The sequence below is a fragment of the Bombus bifarius genome, unplaced genomic scaffold, assembly GCF_011952205.1.
Source record: "Bombus bifarius isolate JDL3187 unplaced genomic scaffold, Bbif_JDL3187 scf7180000008006, whole genome shotgun sequence".
NCBI lineage: Eukaryota > Metazoa > Arthropoda > Insecta > Hymenoptera > Apidae > Bombus > Bombus bifarius.
In genome coordinates this window covers 1,183,199-1,201,239 of record NW_022884384.1, presented here as the reverse complement: position 1 = coordinate 1,201,239, position 18,041 = coordinate 1,183,199, and the positions used below count along the sequence as shown (strand labels likewise).

General features: G+C 38.6%; 1 protein-coding gene across 1 annotated transcript in view; it reads left to right on the top strand.

The window, feature by feature from the left end:
• Positions 1-18,041, top strand: part of LOC117206321 (collagen alpha-1(IV) chain) — a 56,624-nt gene that overhangs the window by 16,657 nt on the left and 21,926 nt on the right. Inside the window, exon 2 of the mRNA XM_033445551.1 lies at positions 9,737-9,922. Coding sequence (XP_033301442.1) covers positions 9,737-9,922 — 186 coding nt within the window. The remainder of the gene's footprint in view (positions 1-9,736; positions 9,923-18,041) is intronic.

Sequence of the window (18,041 nt, the reverse complement as noted above, 5' to 3'; positions counted from 1 at the left end):
AAAGAATTTGAAGGGTAATTCCCGTTGTCCTGGACGTGCGGTGAGTTTGCATAACGACGGCGGCGTGTCGTGTTAGTTGTTCCCTCGATGCTTATCCACTTACGAAGCTCCGTATCGTACGCACTTCTTGACCACGGATTTTTAGTAAATTTCCTTTTTCATACAAAGAAGCGACCGCACAGAGGTCGGAACTCGACGCTCGAGTGCATGCCGAAGAAAGTGCGGCTGCCTCTTCGAATATTACTTGACACAAATCAATCGTTCGTAGCGATATTTCTCATGATTTTATTTCCTCTGCTTCTTACGAGACTGTACATTCCACCGTGAATATTTTTTTATTTTCAATGCACGAGGTAAACCAAGCTCGATTAGCAGCTTTCGAGGAGGAATTTTCAACAAATTTCCTTTTTCAGCAGCTTCTTCAGCGACACAGCTCGAAATTCAATGCTTTGGTATGTATTCAGGAATATCCTGGCTAGAATTATGTAACTAAAATTACTCGCTTATAATATATTCCGTAATATTTGAATAATATTTAGGAAATTTATTAAATTTCTCAATGTACATGGTCGCAGAACAATTTCTCAGGCGAATAACATTTTGTTGACAAGAATAAAAATGACCGTTTAAACTACTCGAAACGAAAGTACATTGTACGTATTGAAACTCGCTGACATCTTAAAAATATATTAAACGGGATTTATCATATTTTAAAAAGCCAAAATTTTTAATACCGTTAATTCTTCTTATCTTAAAATCTTTAATGTTGCCACGTTATTCGATCAAGCATGTTGCAAATAATTAGCCAAATCTGTACAAGAAGCCGCTCGGGCCATCAATATCCATTAAAAACGTATTCCACGCTACAATGCCTCGTAGTTCTCGATATCTTTCATTAAGCATCCCTCCCAAACGTTCTCAAGCAGTTCTTGTTCGTTTTCAATAAAGCGAAATCATGATGAATCACGGTCGTGTACGTCGAAAGGATAGATAGAGAGGAGGACATCGAGAATCAAAAACGAAATTTCACGGAGCGAAAGGCGAAAGAAAAACGAAACGAAAAGGAGGAAGAAGTAATGGTCGGTCCATGCGCGCGAGAGGCAAGAGGGAAAGGTCGTTGTAACCGAGCATGCGAAAGGAAAGAGAAGTTAACACGCGCGTAACGAGGATGATCCAGGCAGAATTAAAAAAATGAGTTCGAGGCGGCATATACCGCCTCGCGGTACTACAGGAATTAAAAAAGGAGCGTGCAAGAGAAAAAAGAGCCTCTAAAAAGGAAAAAAAAATCAGAAGAAGTTCGAAATGAACGCGACGAAGAAAGTAAAAAGGAAGAACAAGAGGATAAATTCACGATGCCATGCCGGCGATGCTTATGTAATCGACCAAACGGTGTATGTACATTACCCACTGCTTAAAAGATATTCGAACACCGATTGGATCGATCGAATCGGTTGGACGTAATAGCAATATGTGAATTTTACGAAAGTGCGCGAGTTAATAGCAAATTAATAATTGGAATCATCACTTATCGTCTTTTTATGGAATCGCCAGGCTATAACCTGGTAAATTACCAACTCGAAAACATAGCGATAATATATTTTTGTTAGTCCTTTTAGAAAAATTCTGGTTAAAGAGTAACATAAGGTTAGTCTTTACTTGTCAAGTAACGAAGTAGTTCTGTAGGTTTGGCCGATTAAGTAAATCAGTTTCATTATCGCGTACAGACTTTAGAAATTTGAACCACGCGATGATATTCTATTCTATCGTAGGTAGGTTTATGATTGTAAGGGATAAAACCATTGCAGTTCGATTTATCCGTAATTTTATAATTAAAATAGATCTGGTTAAAATTAAACGGTATCGTAAGCATGAAATTCATCGCGGGAAATTCAATCGCGATACGAGAGGGAGCTCGGTAACAGACTGACATTTTTACGCGTTATTTTCTAAGTATCGTTCTTTCCCTTTGGACGACGACTCCTCGATTCGTCTGGAAACGAAACGCGACAGCAGGAGAGAACGCGACGTGGCAAAAGATGCCGGTCGAAGATCGATGCAACAGAAATAAAAAGAGAACGAAACGGCGAGGTAGCCGAAGAAAAGGACGCTGAGAACGAACACCGATGAGAATCTCGTAGCCAGAGAAAAAGAGACGGAGAAATGAGTCGAGCGGTACAACACATCCCTATACATATCGACAGTGTGTCTGGCCACGATTTCGCTCGGCCAGCGTCATCCGGCCAAGAGCTGAGGACGCTTAATATTACTGCACATTATGCAGATTCCGTACACCGTGTGCCTCCTCCTCGCCCTCTCTTCTTCTGCTGTTCGAGCTTGTTTCACCCCCTACCTGCTCGCTTCTCTCGTCGGTATCTCGCTGCGTGCACGGCGAACAAACGATGGCGGACTACTTCGCATGCTGGATCAGTTAGACTATGGTTAGAGTGGATACGTGTTTTCACCAACTAACGTTCCAACGAATACGTTGAAATGACAATGTATGCAGAGTCGAGGCGATGGCGTGACTCAAACTCAAGGCAAGGATAAAAATCTTCGAATTACGAAGCTTCTGTCTCGTCGAGTTTCCAGGGTGGAAGAGTCTTAAACAGGCGAAAACCACTTTGTACGAAGATTACTATTTTGCAAATTGTGCCGGCTTAAAGAAAGACAAATTCGATTCTTAGAAACTTTTCAAACGAGCATCGTACGCGACGTTTCGTCGTTAGAAGGACTTCTGAGATCCCCTGGATGCTAATTCCCATCTTTTCTCTCTTTGTCTGCCTCTTTGATTCGTCCTTTTGCTCGCGTGGAAGCCTTGGCCAGTTAGAGATGCTAGAAGAACGGCAGGGTTCGCGGAACAGGGAAGAATTTTTGTTATGCGCCACATTAGCCTTTAGTGTTCCCGACTCTCGAATCGTATAGGTTTCAGAAGAAACTTCGTGCCGCCCTTTCCTTTTCGTTATATCGTCGCAGGGATTTCATGAATTTTTACGATTTAATCATCGAAGTAAAAGCACGTGATTGATTTTCCTGACAGAAAGTTACAAAAAGCACCGACGTCGTTTATATCGATTTAATATATTTAATCACCGATAAAAATTTTGTTCGCGTAGTCATGGGTATAAATGGGTTAATGTTGATAATTTCGCTGAGAAAGTTCGACGAGTTCGGCACTACACCGATACCGGTCTCAGAACGAATTGGACCGGTTCGGGCCAATCTGCACTGAAAATCGGATTGCATAAAGCAACAGGGGACGACGTCTGCCTCGCGGTATCGCAATTAATCGTGCGTATAAAGGTTCCTCGTATTTTTTTTTGTACCACTCCTTAAAGGAGCACTGGAAAGTTTAACTTGGCGTATCTTTCGCGTTACGTGACTGTCTGAAGTACGAATTATTCTTTTTATAAAATATGTTCACGGATATAATCAGTCATCGTTTGACATATCTTTACGAAATTCTGGTTCAAAGGGAAAGTATTTAATAATTTATCATTGGCCCAGCCGTGTTACTGATACGATGTTCAACCGATATCTGTATCGCTCGCGATACGTTTTACGCGCACCGTTCGCAAAATCTCTTATCTGCTAAATGTCGGAAGCTACATTATCAAAAAATTTCAGCACCACTTTTCAATGTCTCTCTTGAATAATTCAAAACTCGTTGCAAACGTTCATTAACCTATAAATACCGCAGTGTTTCCAATTAAAGAATAAACCAGTAAGAGTGCATATCGACCGACCACAATAGCAGATACGTACTAGTATATCCAGCACGGAACACGGTCAAGTTGGATTATTGTCGACGAGAAGCAATGCTGGTTATCGTTATCGCGGTGAAACGCCTAACTAAGCGTCACGTTGCTTTTCACCGGAGGCAACGCGCAACGAATCGAGCCCTCCCTAGCCCTAGCCAACAACGATTACCCGCGAATGGCTTTATCGTCTCTCAGATTTCCTGCTTACAACGCAAAGGGTGATTCCCCGATAGACTCGTTCGCGTAAGTCGAGCCACGTCTCTTTACTTTGCACGAATCGCGGTGATCATAAACGTACAGATCGCCCGGATCGGTGAAAATATTCGCAGCGGTAGTAATATCGAAATTCCCGTGAATACTCGCATCGAAGTGAGAAATTTTGCTTCGAATGTTTCACATTCGCGACTTTGCTCCGGGTATTTCGAAATCAAAAATATTTTGAAATATCTGCCAAATAAAATCGCTAAAAATGAGCAAACAATATATAACCTAATATTATCGTCGAACTTTATATAAATAATCCGTTTACCACACAACTAGCAAGATGACAATTAGAATACTTAACGATTGAAAAAGTACGCTTGAAACGAACTTCTCCTCGAGACTGCAGAAATCCACTGCAGTTGAATCGCAGGAAAATTCCAAGTATCGAATTCATTCTATCGCCGGATACGGGATCGTGCGTTCTTCATGGAACATGAACCCCATGGCATAACGCCGTATGTTCGATAAGAGCTGTACCGCGATCTCGCCGTGAATACGCGCGTTACCTGCCCGAGTAGAACTTGTTTAACAATACGTTAATTCCACGTCGCCGTGCACCGGCCATTGTTGGCGTGCATTTATCGGTCGAATGTCCGGCATCGCAATCGTAATCAGTTGGGTGGTGCCCTGTTCACAGAACGACGAAGGGATGGGGGAAAATTAAAGTGGCGCGTTAAACCCGCCGGGTGTAATTTGCTCGAGAGAGGCTTCTCTTTCCGTTCGATAAACGGGGAAAGTCGAGCGTTGCCGTCTTTAAAATAGAAACACGCGACGAACGGTTTAAAAATCAGCCGGATAAAAGGGGCAAATACGACGGAGGGAGATAATTGAAAAATTTTGTCGATCGTGTACCGTATTCTGAGAACGGAGAAAATTCAAATTCAATTATCTTCGTATTTCGATTGGAAAAGGATCGGTGCTTAAAATTTCGTGCCACTGGAACTGGAGATACCGTAGTAATCGACCGATTGGATTACGGTGAAATTAAAGCGATCTAATGAATTCGCGTTTCTATCCTATCAACGCGACAAGATGTATCGTTCTAAAAGGATTGGCTAATTATTAGAGTTATTATTGACATACTTTATTTTCGATCATCTACGATGGTTCGTAATATCTGCCATAGGAAAATTGTATATTTCCCATATACGAGAAAGGAGAAACCGACCTTATTCTTAGTCTTTTTCTTACTTTGTGTAAAAAGTCGCGAGATTTTGAAATTATCTCCTTTCGTTTCCTTTATTTCATGCTACCGTATAATGTCACGGAATTACGAAGTCTGTTACTCTACTCGTACAAGAACGATACGTTATAACATGCGAAAAACTTGGAACGAGTTAGTTAGTAAAGCTTCTTTGCGACGATCCAAGAAAAAAGGAACTGTTTAGAAGGCTTTATGGTAAATGTGACATCATAGATCCAGGAACCTAAACGGTATAATATAAATATTTGGACCAACGGATCTCGTAAACGTCCGCTATTCAGTGAAAACTGGGAACTGGTGGCATATGCTGGAACATGCTCTTCGCGATTACGTTAATACCATCATTTCAAAAGTTCTGAAATACAGAAGATATCTCAAAGATACTTTATCACCTTTTTACTTACGCGCTTTTAGTTCTGTAGTACTACTGCCGGTAGACGGAGAAAGGATACAAATGTTTTAATATGCGTAACTTAAGAAATCATGTAAGAAAATAAGTATAAGTCGTTTGTACGTGAAATTATTATTACAGAGAATTTACAAAATTTCTAACTTTATTTCAATAATTTACAACTATCGAAATATACAATAACGGGTACAATTTAAAATCACGATTAAGCATATTTAGAAAGATTAAGAAATTGTAAAATTCAAGTAAAAAAGAAGTACTCAAATCATCGTTACTTTTAATGCAAATTATTAAAAACCAGATTATGTAGAGTTGCGAACGATCAAGAGAGCAAATGAAATTAACAAGTATAAAATTCACGACAAATTTTATCCTTACGTCGTATTAAAGTTGACACGTGTAACGCGAAGTAGAGCGATATTTAAGGGAAGAAGTAGGACAATTAATTTCTTAGATATCACGTTCAATATTTAAACAGCGATTCCATCGGCGTGGATACATATTCATAACGCATAAACTTGCCGACAAAGACAGTCTTCTCAGCTTAAGTGGTGCACTTCGTTCCACGATGTATTGTAGATTATCAGTTAAAACGTGTAACACAGTATGCGTTCTGTTGTGTCGTTTAACGCGTCCTTTACCATTGATGGAATCTACGAGAGCGATGTATTCTCCTGTCTATACCTTATATACACGGTGTTAAACAAGCAACTTACGCGCAATGATGATCTAGTTGATATCTCGATTTATGTTTGTTGCTGATATTTAAGCAAAAATCGATAGAGATCGATTTAAAGCATAAGAAAAATTCTCAGGTAAATTTATACAAACTCGAAGGGCGAAACGTTCGAAAGTAAAATACTTTAATAATATAGGTAGTAGGAGGTTTAAGAATATTTTACTGAAATTTACGTTTTAGGTACTAAGTATGTAGGTTAAAAGGAAAAATCAATACAGAGACGAATAGTACTTCAGAAAATAATTGCTAAAGCGAACGCTTCCGCCTAGCTTTATTGACTAAAGTCTAACAGGAAGCTAGTCATCTAATATTACCTGCTCAGCTCTGAAATTCTATTTTGCACGATGTAACGTCTAATATTATTTCCTTCGTTCGAAGTAATAATTTTCATATTTGCATTACGTATTTGCAATTTTGTGGACGCGAGGAGGACCGATTTAAGGAAATGAGTAAGAACAAAGATCAAATTATCCGACTCTTTCCTGGAAAGTCCTGAAAGGAAAAATGTCGCTACTCTTCGAATTTTTGTGTCAAACAAAACGGCATTCGATACTTGCAAAAAACTTTCACGTGAAATTCAAATACAAGATCACGCGTATTAACGATGATTTCTTTAAATTTTCCTCGAACGTAAGGATAACGTAAGATAATTTTTTAACCATAAAGGATCGCGATTAATACAGAAAATAACTGAAAGAAGTTGATACAAATTTATACGTATTTCAATGAATAGATTCAACGAAGAATTTTTCCACTGTTGAAATTCGTGAGACAGGGCAGGACGTAATTCGCGATAGATCGTCCTCATGCGTAATCGCGAAATTATGTCACATGCGAACGCGACTCTTGTCCAAGCTGGAATATTACGTCATGCCGATGGCTAAGAGCAAGCAGACACGCCGCGAGCATTACATATTTGGAAGACCGTTTCGCGACGAGGTCATCATACAAAAATGAACATCGCGACAGATAAGACGGCCCGAAGATCGAAATCCGCAAAGAGTTACGGTCTCGTTTTATGTAGGACCCCTGTGCCGAGTCATTTCGTACAAGCTCACCTACTTTCTTAAAAAACATACCGTTTATTTTTTTCACTGGAAACTTATATGGAGTTGCCTGGCAATTACTGATACCAGTAACTCATTCTTAAAATGTATAGACAAAATGTGAAATCGAAATTTTAATTGTTCCTTGCCTGTCTTGAAAATCAAAACGAGCGTTTTCGATTATTTTTTAATCGATCGTATTTTTCTTAGATGTTTCAACTTGAGAGATGCACGAAAGAATCATCGATAATATGCTTGATCACTCATTTTTAATTTTAATTTTAATTTTTAATTTTTTAATTTTTAATTTTATTACAAATTTTCGTTTGCTAATATTAATTTTTATTATGTATCTGATAGATATCTGTGAGAAATGTACCTAATTAACTTTTCTTAGCGTAATAATAGCTAACTGTTTCCAAAAATTCATTTATTCAATTTTATACCAGATTATCTTCAAAGAACATTTTACTCTGCCGATATATTAATGTAATTTGAGATATGCTTTTCTTGGATTTCAGTAATAAATTCCAAGATTTGGACGAAACTACTATTTAATCTTATCTGCAAGACTATAATAGTCAGACTCAAATTTCCTCGAAATTTCTCTCTTCACGCTCATTATTTCGTAATAACTCCTTAAAAAATGCGATTCTGTTCCATTTACGTACATCGTTATCAACGATCGATTCTTAGAACGAGATTAAGAAGTTTACGATCCACCGATCAAATAATCGAAAGTTCATCGTCGACCGCACGTTGCGGTAAATACGGTCCTCGCAAAATTCCAAAGCCACGGGGATACCTTGACACATGATTAAAAACAAGGTGACTTGTCACAACCAATCACGTAGGTGGCATTAAACTGATGCATTAATGCAACAGTGACCTTGATTTCGCGCAGTCTTTGCGATCGTGGGTGGTAACTGAAGTGCAGATTCACTTTTTCTTCTCTTACATAAATCCTTGTCATTAAAATATTCCAGCGATCCGGCTCGAATTACCGGATTCTATTTAAAAAAGTAACTGCCCGGAGTCTTTTTCGATAAACAGTTCGCCCGTGCACTGGATTTGAACTCGTAAATATTTTTGCAAACTGTTCGAACGATTCCTGGTAGTATCGAAACCATACAGAAACGTCAATAAAAGTAGAGAAAAAGCTTTGATGTATTGCCTAATGAATTAACCATTTCCTTTCCTCTTCTTTTTGTATATTTCGACAGATTTAATGCTATTGAATTAACGGAAGTTGTATTTCTTTCAACGACATAATACAGTTTCGCCATACAGAACATTATTTTAACGCGTTAGAATATTACACATTTTGCGAATATGGTGGAATGTTAAAAATAAAGAAAAGCGTTCAAATTCGTTCTCTGAGAACACCGTAATACAAGAGAGGATAAAAAGTTCATTTTTCGAAGCTTAAATAAGACAGAACGCAAGATATGATTACACGAGTTCAAAATAACTTTGGAATTCTTAAGCGGGAGCTTGTTTATCACGCTTAAAGTGACGTATAGTTGCTGCGAGCCGCAAACTAGGATATTCTAACAAGCCGGTAAGGTGAACGCTCGAAATTTCTAAATTCGACTATTACAACAAACATCGGAGCACCTGAATAACCAACCACTAGGCGAATAACCGAAGAAACACAAACGTGGCCGCTCCATTTTTCGATATAAAAGATCCGCTGCAATGGGTCCGTGTCTCGCACGTGCGGACGTTATTATTCGTACGCACATTACATTATTTATTCGTGCACGGGCCAAGATAATGTTGTAGAACGATGGAAAAATGGCGAAGAAGGAACACGTGTCTTGTATGTATGTACACACATCGTACCGGGATTTCTTCGAAAGCTGGACGTTGGTCGTTCTTAAAGTCTCGTTGACATAAGCAGAACAGCTTTCATCCTCCGAAACAAACGCGTGCGGTTACATTTTTCTCCTCTTTCGCGTTATTCAAACAGATATGGTCCTTCGAGATGCGGTGGCGTATGTTATTGGCAAATTAACATCCGTAAGTTGGTGTTGTCTCGACGAAATCGTGAGGGAATTTTAGAGACATAAACTTAAACCTTTCAGGGTCAAATTTTATTTAGACGCAGAGGAAAATGTAGTTTTAATTAATTAACAACGGAAACGTATCTTGTATGTCGATGTTCTTGTAAAGAAGAGACACTGAAATTTCGAGCCAACTTTGCTCAAGGGTTTATCGTTTAATCGGTTAATAATATGTAAAATAATTAGCAGTAATTAAACAACAACTAAAATAATTAATAAGTTATGTTGCAATCTTACGATGTTGTTACAGATCTGCAGAGATTCATACAAATGCGATTGCAAGGGGATAAAAGGTACACCAGGTTTCCCTGGTATCACTGGACCTCAGGGACCAGAAGGACTTCCTGGTGACATCGGACCAGATGGGCCACCTGGTCCAAAAGGTGAAAAAGGTGCTGCTGGAGAATATGGTGGTACAGGAGAAAAGGGCTACAGGGTAAGCGAACAGTCATATCTCACGATATTATTCACGTTGAAAATTGCCTGATTAAATAGGTTTATGAGTATTAATCAGTTTTACAATTATTCAACCGCATATATCCATAATCAATAATTTCAAAATATATACACGAACGATATCTTTATTCCAATTCTTATTCACATAATGTGTGAATAATTCAAACATAGATCTGGATGATGATATTCGAGTCGCTCGAAAACCGAAAAGTTGGCAAATCCCATAAGTTAAGTTCCATGAAAAATAATATCGATCGGTTTGATTGTTGAAGGGCTGAGTTATATCGCGTATATTGTAAATCGAGAAAAATCGTATCGTATTACGTTCAACGGAAATGTACAATTGCTTAAACAATTTTGATAGAGGCAGAATTTTTAGTAACTGACGCAATTACATCGTAAAATACTTAATGAGGGCTACAGATGTCTCGTCTTCTTCTTCTTTTTATGTTTCCTTTTTGTTTTTTCTTTTTCTTTTTTATGACCATGAGTCAATCTCAACATCGTGGGTGTATTAGCAGAAAATAAAATACGGGGAAATTATGTGAATCCGTAGTATCGCAGCTGCTTCTTAATTGCTTCCGCAGTCCGTAACCGTCGAGAAGTGCCTAAATTGGTCCTCCAGAATTGGGCGAAATATTTATTCCTTTATGGACAGCCATGATTAAAAATACGGTACTTGTTGCATCGATCACTTTAGTTCTACATTACCATATTTTAATTAAAAAATTCTTTAAAATCAATTCGACGCATAGCTAATAATTTCAAAGGTATCCAATAATTCCGTAATAATTGCATTCTGAAATTATAATCTTCAAAATTCTTAAAAAGAACATTTCGTATACGAATACCATTAGGTTGTCCGAAAAGTGTCTTTCTTTTGCAGACACGTCTTTTACAACGACGCATCTTTATACAAACACGAAACCTAATCTGTCGAACCATGTAAACTTTATCTTGATAGAACAAAATGGATCATACGTAGTTCGGTAAAATAATATAAAAGGAAAAATATTGCGCATCCGTCGTTTCCTTATAAAACGAAAGAAACTTTTCGGGCGACCTAATAATACGTAACGTATCACAGTTAAAAATTAAACACCTAAAAATAACACGAATAAATAATGCGTATACGTGTAAAAGAAATAGTAGAGTATCAAGATCGAGCATAACTGTACGTCTAAAAATAAAAAATCTAGATCCACTTCTCTTTTGCTAAAACTGCATAAACCGAATACGCGGAAGGAACACAATCGAAATCGCATAGCGGGATTATCGTATTCTCTCCATTTGTTGAGCTAACGAGAATACCAGAGCCGCTTTTTTCCGTTCGATTTTCGATGAAATTGTTGCTGAGTACGCGTGTACGCGTTCAAAAGAGGGATTAAAAAAGAGCGGTATGGCGTCAGCCGCCAGAAACGGAGCGTTTCCAAATGCGGAGAACGAGAAGGAATTACCGCGGAACTCCCACAAAGTCCGCCCGCACTCGATCCTCTTGCACAGAAGTACCGCGAATCCATTCTTTCGCAACCCGAACCCGATACAATATGATGGGACATTACACCGTGACGAGAAACAGAAATGATTCGTCTTCGACGAAGAGCTGGCTCGGCACGAGACAAAGAAAATAAGGAGAGTTCGTACGTTACGAACCGTATCCAATCACGCTGATTGTCGATCGTTGCGGTCGAGGGTTGATCGGGTTTTCGGCTGGGAGTCGATGAAATTTGATCGAGTTTGGTTTGCAAAGTTCGATGGCGAATAGTTGAAGTTGATATTGATGTAATATTTGTTTTTTCAGTTCATCTTTTTCACTGGTTCTCCGATCTTTCAAAATCCCTAACAAAATTTTAGAGAAAAACGATAGAATAAAATATACTGAATATACTAAATAATATAGTAAACTGTGGATTTTTATGGTTTTATGGGAAATTTGAAAGTGGTATATAATGCTCAAAATACACGTAATAAGCAAAGATGTCGTGTGATTATGCGAGTTACGAAGTTACATAAAAAAATCAGGTCACAAGAAGAATAGAGGATGCGGCAACGAGGTGATAAGGACCTTTATCAAAACGATGCGAAATATTGCGGAACCATGTTAAGAGAATGGTACTTCACGGTTGCGCAGTCGACTCCTTAATGAACATCTATCAGTTTGCGGCAAGATAAGACTTTACGAGCGCATTTTTCTCTTTTTTACGACACATACGGATTGCATCTTTTACATCGGGACGCCGGCGGCTCCAAACGAGTCATCTGGATGACGTCATGGCCCTTTCTGGTACCACTGCATCGAGAGCGACCTTTTCGACCGCTGCAACGTTGCCAGTATCCCCGATTTTCTTCATCGCTTCTGACCTTTTTCACGCGGCTTAAAAAGATGCCATAAACGGAACAAATGATAATTTTATTGAACTTTATGACGATGATAATTCTTCTAGGTAACTAATCTACTAAATCGTTGGTGTCGGAATATTTAGAAGATCACTTCGAGGTTGACCGTTCATTTTGCAACGAATTATAATTCAGCGTAAATATAAATTCGTAGAATACTTTTGCTTGTAGAAAATTGATCGCAGTAGATGTTATAAATTTGAGCTAGGAGAGGATCCTATCTAACTAACTATCATAATTAGCGTTGTATCTTATCTTACGTTTTATATTACCAAGGTAAAATCAATCGACGATTGCAAGAATTACAAATTATAGCAAAATGCAATAAAATGGGAACCGGTCGAAAATGGTACATTTTCCTCCCGTAAAATTAAATTATGTCACCGTTTACAAGATAAATTAAATTTTACGCAGTTAAACACTTTACTCAAAGAAGACATGCAAATAAACTGACACCAAGTTACAAAGAACTTTAAGTTCTTCCAACTCGATAATGAATTTTCCCATTAACGACAAAACGATTGATATCGGATTAATCGTTAAATCATAAAATTCCAAGACGGTAATAACCGCCAACGACAATGAATTCACAATGAACCGTAATGACATTTCTTCCACTAGCGCGATGTTTCTTCGTAAGACGATGTTATTTTTTCACAGAATTATTCAATATCCATTCGATAACCGTGCGTCGTTACTGTCTAAAAACATCGATTTGCAGCTAGATGTAGGAGGAATAACGATCTCGTATATTTCCACGCAGCTTCTAGAAACGTGGGTTGGACAATAAAGGTTGGTCGTGACAATAAAACGAAGGATACGCATAATTTTTTCATTTATTCAAAAATATTCGTTAAATATCTGGCCGTAAGAGCAAAGTAGAAATCTCGAGCGATCGTATGTAAATTTCATCGGGCTCATCGTTGGCCTGACGATCGTAAATCTTCCGGTACCATTCGCCATGGTGACCATAAAGTCGAGGCTGACGCGCTCGATTAACCCGATCGTTGTTTCGACGTCGCCGGTGTTGGCAGTTAACCTTCGTGTAACGATGTTCCCAGTTTCTCTAATTTTCTAGCCGCGTATCGAGTTCAATTCGAACGAACTACGGCTTTGACAATCTTTTTCTCTCGCTGGTAGATTCTCACGAAACGTAAAAGGAACGCGCGCGCGAGAACACGCTGACGTCATGATCCTTTCTGGAGAACGGATGCTGTGTTCGATGGTACCGCACTGACGCGACACATTACCGAGCAACAAGTGAAAAAATAAACATTCCTCTGCGTGGTTATTTCGCGATACCACTCCACTTGAAAGAAGATTTCTGCTTGTGCGATGTCGCATAGAGTGGCTCCATCGAATAAGAATATTTTTGCACGTTAATAAAATATTTCTACCAATCGAGGCATATACTTTCTTCTGTGTAATATCCAGACTTTTTCCATGCATTGTTCGATGTAAGTTTTAAACTTATACCGGTAAAAAATGCTACGCGATTAATAGTCCTTGATTGTGAATTCTATTAACGGAAAAATTATGCAGTTAAAATATCTTTGATGCATATACGTGTCGTTGCAAATATTGTTTCCGATTAGAGAACATATTCCGAAAATTTCTCAAATTTGAGAAGAATATGGAAGAATCGTTACTGATACGTATGACGTTTCGTTTGTACTACAAAAAACAAAAAGTACTAGCAGAAAAAATTTCTTTCAAAGTCTTTTTTAAAACGACATTGAACTATAAACGATTAAAGAACTGAGGTAGGATTAAAAAATAGAACATAACTCTAAACTAGGCGTAATAAAATATGAAAATATCGAATTGCGCCAATCCGAAAGATCAAAACTGACGTGAGAAATTTTGAAAGCACGCACGAGCTTGTCCCACGTTCAAAACCCATGTAAAAGCTACACGATCACAAAACCGATCGAAATAAAGTCGATGCAGCTTGTAAAAAATAAGTCAATTGGAAAATTATTCGGTGCAGTGGTGTCGCCAGAGGCGAACAAAAGCTGCAGACCTCGTTCCGAAATTACCACCGAAGTGGTGGGAATGGCACAATTCTGCGCTTTGGGTTAACAATTCGGCCCGACGGTTCAGGACGTAGGCGTTAATGATAAATTGCAGCATCTCGCCTTCCTCGCGTTTGGCATTGATCCCTATCTACGTAACGATTACCCAGATATTACATATTACAAGCATACCCACGTGCCACGACTATTTTGTACGACCGATGAAATCGTCGTCTACGTCGTTGTCTCGTTATCAGGATTGACACGAATTAACAGAAACGCGGGCCTTTCCTATTGCAGTTCCGCCCCGAGATTACTCGATTCCTGCTTCCTTGCGCTTTTCGTAGCGTTAGTCGTCGCGACGCGTCGGTTTGATAGACGAGTGACACATATAAAAAAAAAAAAAAAAGAAAATAGTCAATTTCTAGAGAAAAAGTAAAATTGTAATATTACACGCAGGTTCCTCGGGAAGTTCGTAGCTTTTTGATAATCGGTATTGCGTGCTGTGGCAGATTTTAGTAAAGTTGGAAGAGATGAAAAAGAAAATAGGCGGGACCGAATCTATTAATAACTGACGAAGATTTGCTACACGGTAAACAATTAGAAAAATCTAAGCTCGTCCATGTGGGGATCGTCAAGCTGATCAAAGAGCAAACTAAAAGGCGACAAGAAAATACACGAGGTAGGAAAAAAGGAAACAGAAGTGCACGCCCACGCGGTAAAAGAGACGGCGACGTTGACGAGGCTGGGACGAGCACGTGTAACCCCTGTTTTGTTTCGCTTGAACGAAGTAGGGTATCTAAGCGCCGATAAAGAAATCTCCGTTTCACCGACGATACGCCTCTCTCTGCCATGCGGCTATCCTCCTTTGATACTGAACCTACGTGCCATTAACCCCTCGTGACATTCGCACTTTGTACCACCCCATCGTCGATAGCCGAACAAATTTACGTGACATTCATTTTTATACGTGTGAATTCTCGATGATCGTTTAACCTGTTAACCGAAGCGAACAAGTCGCTCGAATTTTCGATCTTTTGAATACGAAGTTGCCTTATTTACGGATCTTCTATCTTCTAATGCATCGCTTCGTTTCTGTGGGAAACGATTTTGTCGTATTTATATTTGAAAGTATATTATACGATAAAAACATGTGCTCAAATTAGATCGAGATAGAACGGGCTTATTAAAAAAAAAAGCAGTATGTATTATGAAATTTATTAATCGTTCAGTCCTCCTCGATAACGGCTATATTCTTGCAATTGGGTCGAAAAATACTCGATTACTCGTAGCAATCGTGGGGCATCGATTGCTCGAGTTTCGTCATTTATGTTTCATTTGAACTCTACGATAGTGCGTGATTTGCTGATACACGCTTTAAAACTTGCAAGGATATACGTATTTGCTGACGTAACAGTTAGTTTGAAAATCGTCGTATCAATTTCGCTGAAATCGATATCAGCATCAACCTGCTGCAAAAGATACGTTAACCAAACTGATCAATTCCATCTTTCACATATTCTAATTTTGCTACTTTTCCATTTACGAGGAATCCTGTGAGCTATATTGACTGTGTATTGCTATTTTCTGAGGCTTGAAACGATCGATTTAGAAATTAAATTATCGATATAACGAGAGATATTTTATAACTACCTGTTGCGCGTAAAATTCGTTTGTCAAAAAACACGCCATAAAGCATTGGTGCACTGGTCTGATAGGAAGATTTATTGAAAATCGTAGTAATCTCTTTCAATTCACATTCGACCCATTGTTGATTTGCCGGTACATTTCATGCAGCGATAACGGATACCGAAAGGTGATAACAGCCATAGAACGGATACACGCAGCGAAGTCCTACGCGTTCGCTCGTCTTCTCGTATCGCAAAATGTGGGGGTGAGAAGCATTTCCGTTCCGCAATCATCTACATATCGCTTGAATCTAATACCTCGCAGTTACTGGCAACGCTTTTACCGCGAAAAATTCGACGAATATCGAATTCGATAAAATCTACGAGATTTCGCGTATGAAAAAACTGACCTTCTTATCGTTGATTCGTCATTCAGTGTAAATTGATAAAATTAATTAATTCGTAGAAAATATGTCTGCGAAAATTGAAGATCGATCGTTGTTCAGCCGAATTCGATTACCGACCAACGAAGTTTCCCGTTTAATACTCGAAAACGAAGAGGCAAGATGATAAAGTGTATAATAAAATAAAACTTTTTCCACGTATCGATGCAACAAATGTGTTACACCGTCTGAAATACACAGTCACAGCCACATGATAGAATATCATCAGCCAGTATAATATTACTTTTAACATCAACGTCATCTGAAATTTACCAAAACTAGACTCTATTCTCGGAAATCTGTTCCTACGTTCTTTATCCACCGATATTTATCCCACACTTATACCATGCAATTTCGCAAGCCTTCGCGATGGTCGCGTTCTCGCTGATTGCTCTAATCTAGCGGGCCATTTGAATCGTCTTTCTTCGCGTAAGATTTTCACGAAATTAGGTCGTCCCATTAAAAGCGTGAACCGACCGAAAGACAGAAGGAGAGAGAGAGAGAGAGAGAGAGAGAGAGAGAAAAGAACGAAAAAGGGAGGATGACATACCACGCGTATTGCGATAACGCACTTCCCATTGACAGATCATTCTATGCTTCCAGCAGTGTGAAACCGGATGTCGAATGATCTCATAACCAGATACGCTCTGCCTACCCTTCCTTCCTTAACGTTTCACAGAATTTCAGCGAATAGTTTATCTGTGAGCAAAAGAAGATAAAAAAAAAGGAATTGAGGAGCTTTCTAGAAAAAAGAATCCACGACACAAAATGATACATCGAATAAAGCCTTTATTCTGGCTTTTAACATTAGTCGTTCTGTGGTCGGCTTATTAGAAGTTCTTTTGATCTCGTATCAAACAGGACGATTGATCTACGTACATTGTCAACGAGACGATTAATCGATCAGAACTTTTTTATTCGCGCAAAACGATGAAGTTAATCGTCTCTCGGTTTGTCCTGTCATCGGCTAGCCAACTCTGCTAATTGAGAACCGTGAACGTGTTTTATCTGTCAAATTGTACGATATTTCGACAAACGCGGGCCACCGTTCGAACGAGATTGAAAAATACGAACGTAAGTACTGCGCGATATTGACAAAATTGTTTGTTCGTTCGTTATTCGATCTGCGAAGGCTCGCTTGTACATACGCAACTTTGATCAGCTTGATGTTGATATTTCGACATTTTGCGAAACGTGAATTATAAAATTGATGGTCAATGATGGTCACGCGTAGCATGAAATTTAAAGGAGAGGCTAATTACGAACGAAATTGAACAAAATGTTACAACGTTGAAATACGTCGGTATATACGTCAGTACAGACGTGTTTTAACAATGACGAGTTTCATTATATGGTAGGATATTAATACAGATATACGAATCAAACGTTAATATAGAAATATAGAATAATGTAAGAATAAACAGATTCTGTCAGAGAACAAGAATTTCTCCGAAGTAATATGTATATATTTTATTAAATATTTTTGGACCGATCGATTTCTTTTATGAAAATTCTTCTATAAAATTTATCATTTTTTACGCCGAAATTACTTTTCAATCGTGCACACTTTCATCTTGGATTCGCCGGTTTCCGTTTAAGGAGAGGATTTATGACTC